The sequence below is a fragment of the Dipodomys spectabilis genome, unplaced genomic scaffold (assembly GCF_019054845.1).
Source record: "Dipodomys spectabilis isolate Male_0828 unplaced genomic scaffold, ASM1905484v1 ptg000098l, whole genome shotgun sequence".
In the NCBI taxonomy this organism is placed as follows: domain Eukaryota; kingdom Metazoa; phylum Chordata; class Mammalia; order Rodentia; family Heteromyidae; genus Dipodomys; species Dipodomys spectabilis.
This window is the reverse complement of record NW_024870775.1, coordinates 16,752,732-16,760,204: the sequence shown is the minus strand read 5'-3', so window position 1 is coordinate 16,760,204 and position 7,473 is coordinate 16,752,732. Positions and strand designations below refer to the sequence as shown.

General features: G+C 52.1%; 1 protein-coding gene across 1 annotated transcript; it reads left to right on the top strand.

Moving 5' to 3' along the window:
* The first annotated feature begins 211 nt into the window (after nucleotides 1-211).
* LOC122113730 (NUT family member 2G-like) lies at nucleotides 212-6,740 on the top strand. The gene is made up of 7 exons (XM_042686805.1): nucleotides 212-245; nucleotides 1,899-2,604; nucleotides 3,473-3,601; nucleotides 4,399-4,538; nucleotides 4,995-5,287; nucleotides 5,571-5,687; nucleotides 6,012-6,740. Exons 1-7 carry the CDS (start codon nucleotides 212-214, stop codon nucleotides 6,738-6,740), a joined length of 2,148 nt encoding a protein of 715 aa, XP_042542739.1.
* Nucleotides 6,741-7,473: the final 733 nt, after the last annotated feature.

Sequence of the window (7,473 nt, the reverse complement as noted above, 5' to 3'; positions counted from 1 at the left end):
TAATGGAATGTCTGTCAACTCCCCACCCAGCCCTCCTGGGTCTCTGCCCCTCCCCCACTGTAGAATGCCTTGACCCCCACATTCTACTGCTATTTACATTTAAACTTTCCCCAGTTGTAGTTGGACCCTGAGAAGCAACTGGAGCCACGTTGCTCTCTGGGTTCTCCACTTGACTTTCCTGCCTTCGAAGGCTGCCAGAGAGCTGTGGGTGATGTCCAACCCTGTGGGGATGGCTTCAGATGGAGGTAAGCCTGAAGGGCAGGGCCAGAACCTCTAACCCCCAGCTATCCCTGAAAGGTTTCTGGAGTTTCTGTTTGCCACCACGCTCCCACCTTGAGTTATTGAGCTGTAGCTTACCAGCATAGCACTGAACTTTCCCAAGATCATCTAGATGACTCAGGAAAGTATGACAATTTGGAGATGGCTCCCAAGGGAGTCATCATAAGGACCCTAGGCATATGGTCTCTTAGACGAGGCTGCAGATCATTCCACTGGCCACAGGCCAGACCTGCTGGTCTCTTCCTATCCATAGGGGACTTCTATGCTAGTCCAGGTAACTCATGCCATTCATTGCAAAGGGACAGGGCAGCCTGGACACTTCAACTGACACACAACTTGGGCTGCACACACTTGGGGACTGTCATCCCTTTGGTACAAAGAAGCCTTCCGATTTTCTGTTTTGTCAACAATCTCTGCCCTTTAATTGTGTGTGCACATGAAGGCTGGGCCCATCTCCTCCATCTGGTATTTCATGAATAGGGAACTGATATGGACTGCTGCCGACTTTCCTTTTGTAGATTCTGGGGTTGTCTTTCTGAAGAGGTCAGAGGGAGCACCACTGAGTGGGGAGGACATTCTGCTGTTACTCATGTCATTCAAGTTACAGCAGGTGACCTGTTGGTTAGGTGTAGGACCTGAGCACCTAATTTTCTTCACAGATGCTACATGAGGGCATTCAGAACATGCTATACTCTAGACCACTGTTGACCCTGTGTATCTGCTTCATGCCTGGATCACTGTTACCCAATCCATGATAGAACTGAGGGCAAAATAGAAGTGACACATTTCTGATGTGACAAAATGACTATGAAAATCTCTAGACTCTCCCGTTATTGACTCACTACTCCCCATTCCCTGAGCATTCTGGTCCTCTGCAGCCATGCCTGGCTGTGCAAGGACAAGATATCAGCCACACCAAAGGTTCTGTGAAGGAAGGGACAAGCAATTACATAGGAAAGGCCTGGTGAGAAGCCTCTTCCCTTACTGTTAATCCAGGAAGGTGCTAATGTGAAGTGGGTTGTGGGTTGTGTTATGAGGATAACTCTAGACTTCCTAAGCTGCTAGGTGAGAGAGATTTCATTCAGAGCTTTTGTTTCTGGTGGTGGGTGAGAGACAAAAGGAGAGGTTTATGTAGAGCATCAGGAAAAGGAAGGCTGAGGAGCTAAAGGGGCAGCTTTTGAATATGATAACTCCATAGAAAAGACTGGGGGGTAGCATTGCCGATGGACAGGGTCTCCTGCACAAGAGCAAGCATGCTGAGTGGACCATGCTGCGAAACAGGGGCAATTTAACCCCTTTCTAGGAAACGGGCTTCAGGGGCATGGGCTATCTGCCCAGGATGTCTGAAGGAGACCCACAGAAGCAGACGAAGCTGAGGGGTTAATCGCAGCACACACAGGTGCAGGAGTGTTGTAGAACAGGAGCAAGTCCTTGGCAGGATTAATCCTCAAAGAGAGACACACCATGGCATTCACTTGGGGACATCTGTGAAACACTATTTCCCACTGCAAGCCCTGACTTGCTGTCCTTCCTCCTTCCTCCTCCGTATTTCCAAGTCCTAGGGAGCCCCTCTGCGGTGCTCTGTCCCTCTTCAATGAACCCTGTTCTCTCTCCAGCAGCGTGTCCAGCGTCTGCAGCCTACCTGAGCCTGAACCCCGTTGCTTCCAGAGTTCCTCTCACAGAGCTGCCCTTCCACACAGCCGCCCCAGAACCAGCACAAGGGTCATTGAGGAAGCAGCCTTCCTGTCCACCTCCAACAGTGGCTGCTGCACTCCCTCCTCAGGGGAGCCCTCTGGTGCTGCCTGCTTTCCCCAGCACATCTCTGGTGTCAGGGGGAAGCTGCAAATCCAGTGGGGCAGGCTCCTCCCATGTCATTGTGGAAATGGGGACAGGAGGAAGGCCAGCAGTGCCCCTCCACACTCCAAAAGTAATTGTCACTCAGGCCCCTCTCATCTGGAATGTCCCTCCTGGGGATGTGGGTTCCATGGGCCCAGCTCCACTCCTCTTGCCTGGTGCTGCCAGCAGTGCTCCAGTGAGTGTCCCCATGACTGGATGTAGACAGGCTGCCCAAGACAGCTTGACCTGGGGCCCACCCCTGGGATCAACACCACCAGTTTCCCAGGAGGCTCCCATCAGGCCGCCAGTGAGCCAGCAGGCACCGTGGCCAGAGAGGCCCTGTGCAGAGGGCAGTCAGCCCACATCCCAGGCCAAGCCTCCACCTCCCAGTGTCTATCAGAACTTTCGGCGCTGGCAGCAATTGAAGGCCTTGGTGTCGAAGAAACTTCCTCAGACTCCTGATGGGGAAGCCCTTGCCTGCTTCTTCATGTGAGTGTCTCCTCTGGGAACCTAGATCTCCTGCTGGGGCTCCTGCATGGGAATCCACACCACAAGGGCAGGGAAATCCTGAAGCTGATCATACCTTTAGAGAAAAACCACACACAGACATAGGAGTGTCACACAGGGGCAAGAAAAGCTCCTTCCCTTTGCACCATGGTACCCCTGTGAGTGTGGCCATCGTTCTTTTCCAGAAGGATTAGCAATGTAGAAAGGCCCACATTCCCAAAGAGCACCTGCTATGAAGGGAGCCACAATTTGTCTTTAGGCTCAAGACCATTTTGTGCATGTGCCACTCAGATCAGGCCTCACCCATACTTGTGGAACCGGCAATAGAAACCATTCCTTGCTCACAGTCTGGAGGATGGAAAGCTCACACTCTGGGGCTGGCAGATTCCATGTCTGGAGATGGCTCTCCTCATGGCTGCCTTGTGTGTGTCATGCAGGGCTGAGAGATAGCTTTGGCTGCTCTTCCTGTCTGTCTCTCCAAGGCCACTGTCCTGTCCTGGCAAAGAATGCCATCTCCATAACTGTACCTAAGCTAGGCTGGCCAAAGGCCCTGTCTCCCAATAGCTTCACTGGGGGAATAAGGCTTCAGAGTATGTCAATTCTGAAGAACAGAGTATTTCAGGCTAGAATGTTCACTAATGGAAAGCACTCACAGGAACATGGGGAAGGCCAGCAGTGCCTTTGCTACTGATTTCTGTGGTCCATAAGGGTGACCTGGAGATAAGAGCCCACATGGGAGCTGGACATGTAGGCAGCAGGGGTGAGGAGCACAGGGTTTGGGTCCACTGGGAATGGAGGGTCACCTGTGGGCTGTGGGCTGTGGGCTGTGACTGATCCTGATGAATTGCAGCCCAGTGCTTCGGTCCCTGGCCCGGCTCAAGCCCAACATGTCCCTGGACGAGGGCCTGTGGAGAGGCCTTCAGGAGTGGGAAGGCATTAGCAATTACGAGCGCATGAACTTTCACGAGATGGCGGCCAAGTGAGTGAGGGGCCCTGGAGCTGGGGTTTGTGTGGTGGAGGAGGACAGAGACTGCACACCTGGGCCCAGTGGGGCTCATCACTCCCACTGCCAGGAAGGGCATGGACATGCACAGAAGATGCCCTTCTCCTGACAGCTTTCTGGCCAAGGGGTGGCACAGTCTCTCTGAGGTATGGGATGTGCTCTGGTGGGGTCCTCACGAACTACTGTAGCCTCACTGATGTCTGGTCCATACCTGTCAGGAAGTGAATATTCACATCTGCAGGAATAATCTGCCAACAATTGGTGACTTCCAAATTTGGGTCAGGGAGCGGGGATATTGCTCCAGAAGTCAATGGCTCATGACGTTTTAGGGCCCATTCTTGCTCTAGAAACTCCAAGTTTTAACTTCCTATCTTTGTTCTCTCCATCACTCAATCCTGATCAGCTTCTGCCAGCCACCTCCTGTGGTTAGGAGCAGGGACAGAATAGGCCTAGAAGATAGGCCACTAAAGGCCCTTCCTAGGTCATTTGTTTCCATGCAAGTCATGGAAAATCTAAAGTCTCCTGACTTTTGCTTTTTTTTAATTTATTACTATTATATACAGAGGGGTTCTGTAACCTAAGTTACGTAAAGAGCACATTTCATTTTGGACAATGTCACTCATTCCCTTGCTGACATGTACTTTTCACCCTTTATGAGAAGCCTTCTGGGACTAGAGAACAACCTCCAAACACATCTTCCATGTCTTCCTGCGTAGAACTAGGGCTGGGCTCATCTCCCGCTCAACTCACTCTGTGCCTCCCTCATTCCCTAGGTTCATGGAATTTGAGGCTACAGAGGTAATGGAGAATTCAAAGTGGCAGGGGTTAATCCATTTCCAGGGCCAGTCTCCTGCAATTCCACTGAAGCCAGACTCTCCAAGGCCCTCATCCCCTGACATTCTCCAGCAGCCAGGTAGAATCTTTCAATGTTCTATTGGAGCCCATGGCATAGGGTAGACACAGGAGTTCTGGATGGATTTACTCACTTCCAGGGCTCTTTATAAGGATGAAGAAGTTGTTCTTGTAATTGAAGTGAAGCATCCTCTAGAGCCTGAGGTTTCTGATGTAGTTAGTATGAAACTGGTTATTATTCGGGTTATATTTGTAGCTCCTCTCTCCACTATACTAGCACTGTGGACAATACCTGCTCAGGAACAGGATGGGATGGGGAGAGCGACAGAATTACACTGTATCTGAATGTGGTAGCACATGCCTGTCTTACATGTTCCATATTTTGTAGTGGCTCTTCCTGCTCCAGTGTCTGTGCCAGTGCTAGGTCCAGGTAGTGCCACTAAATTCTGCTGCTCAGCAATATCAGGGTGAAGCTTATTCCCCCATTCATGCATTGTCTTGGTTTTCTCTCCCTTAGAGGGCAACTCCAGCAAGACTGGCCTCAAGGCTCAGCCTGCCAAGCCATCAGCACCCAAAGGTCAGAGGCCGCCAGAGACCAAGGCACCCGAGGAGATCCCAGCTGAAGCCGTGGAGGAGTACATGGCCATCATGGACTGGCTGGAGGGCCTTCCTCAATTGTGCACCCAGGACTCTGGGGGAACATCCAAAGAGGCGGGAATGGAACAACAGGATGTGGAAGACATGTGCTCAGATCCAGAGCTCCTGAGCCTCCTTGACCAGCTGTGCTGCCAGGAGGACTTCATGTCAAATGTGGGCTCCAGCTCCAGCCCTGTTCTCTGCCACTTTCCCTCTCCCTTGAAATGGCCCTTGATTCCCTGGATGCTCAGGAGTGTGTGTGTGTGTGTGTATGTGTGTGTGTGTGTGTGTGTGTGTGTGTGTGTGTGTGTGTGTATGTGTGTGTGTGGTATGTGTGTGTGTGTGTGTGTGTGTGTGGACCAGGTTGGGGAGGTCATTCCTTCCTGTGTTCTCAAAGTCCCCTTGGCACAGATTTCTCTTTTCTAGACACACTGACACCCTCTTCCTTCTGCTCCAGGTGGAGGCCATCATTCATCCCAAATTCCTGGAAGAATTGCTTTCCTCCAAACCAGAGCTGGATCTTGAGGCCCTAATTGAGGAGCTGGAACAGGAAGAAGGACTCACCCCCAAGCAGGTTGGCACAGGAAAGACTGTAGGCAGGTAGATCAGGAGGGGAAGAAAGGTCGCACAACCAAAAGGGGAGGAGCACGCCTTAGGCTTGTGGGAAGTCATGGCTTTGGAAGTTATTCCTGATGGTAGATGTGGATGTGGACTAGAAGGAAGGACCCAGGAGAGCCAGGGAGGGGCTGAGCTTGCACAGCTGCAAAGAGACCCATGGGGAGCTGACGAGCACAAGTGTGTGTGTCTGCAACCAAGAGAGGTGACCCTGAAGTTGTTCCCTCTACTGTGGGCCTTTCCCAGCCAGATGCAAAGCTAGTAACTGTATTTCCTCCAACAGATAGTGGAGAAACGTCTTGGGGCACCCAGAGTAGCCTCAAGTGTTTCTGAGTTGGCCATCTGCCAAGGTGCAGAGAGAAATGAGCAGAGCCCCCAACAAGTAGTCAGTGCAGATACCAGCACTCTGCATATCGTTTGCAGTGATGATCAGAGCCATGGTGGCACAGATGCAGAGCACCTGACACCTGCTTCTGCTGCTCTCCAGGGGGGTCATGGGTGTCCTTCAGTAGGAGCCACCCTGTCCACTGTTTGTCCCCGAGGACATGGATCCCATCCCCAGAGAGTGGGGTCTGGAGATGCCGTGAATCACATGGAAGAGTCTCCTGCTGGCACTCCACGCAAGCGAGCAGGGGACAGGAAGGTGGGCAAGGAATGTGTCCCCAGCATGGCTTCCTTGCTGGGCTCTGAGTACTGTCTCCTGCCCTGGGGACTATCTCAGAGCCCCAGTTCCCCCACCACCCTCCTGTCCTCTGGACACCAAGCCCCCGGGCCTTCACTGTGCAAGAGAAGAGGCCGCAGCCTGGATCCCCCTCCACCTGCCAAGTCCAAGAAAAGGGCTCGCATTGGAGACTCATGCACCCCAGTAAAGAATCCATGCCCAGGATCTCACTTTGAGGAGTCTGCAAAGCAGGACTTGTCTTTGGGGCTGGTTCAGCCCTCACAGCCTCAGAAGAGAAAGCATGAGGTGTTGGAGGTCCAGAGGAAGAAGAGGAAGAAGAAAAATCCTTGAAGCCAGTTGGGGCCTGTGTGAGATCTCACCTGGCTTGCATTGTGCAATCGACTAAGCAAAAGCTCTTCCTCACTCAGTGCTGATCCAGTGGTCCTCAGGGTAGCAGGGGAAGGGGGAGGGTAGTAGGACTGAGGGGAAAGAGGAGAGGGGGAATGAGTAAAGGGGAGGATGGGGAGGGAGATTTAGCTGGAGGGCTATGTAATTGTGCAGAGTAAATAAAGATAGTTTGTTTGGAATGTGTCCTCAAACAGCTGAGCCTGGGTCTGGGCTGTCCACGGAATGAGGAGGGTGAGCAGGGAAAGATGTAGTGTTGTCAGGATCTGCAGTGCACACCTTGCTCCTCAAGTTCTTCCATGTGGATCAGTCCATTGCTCCTGGGAGCAGGCAGACTGGAATCTCACTGTGATCCTTGTTTATATTCGTCTCATAAGGCCTCACCCATCTTAAGAGATCCTTTTGTGCACATCACTAGGTGACCCACAAACATCTAGTAGGGGACAAGTGTGATTTTCACTTCCTTGCCCTTCTTAGGTTGTCTGGGATTGAGTCTTGGAGATGGCCTTTATTTTACTGAGCTTCTTTCCATGGTCCTCAACAGGCCCATGGCTTGGCTGAACAAGTTCTCATGCAGCCAGGGTCTTCCACAGAGTGTGGTTCTGGGGGAAGTCAAGTGTAGGCCCCTGGGGCCTGGGGAATCTTCAGCTGACAGCCCCAGCAAGGACTCCCCCATTCA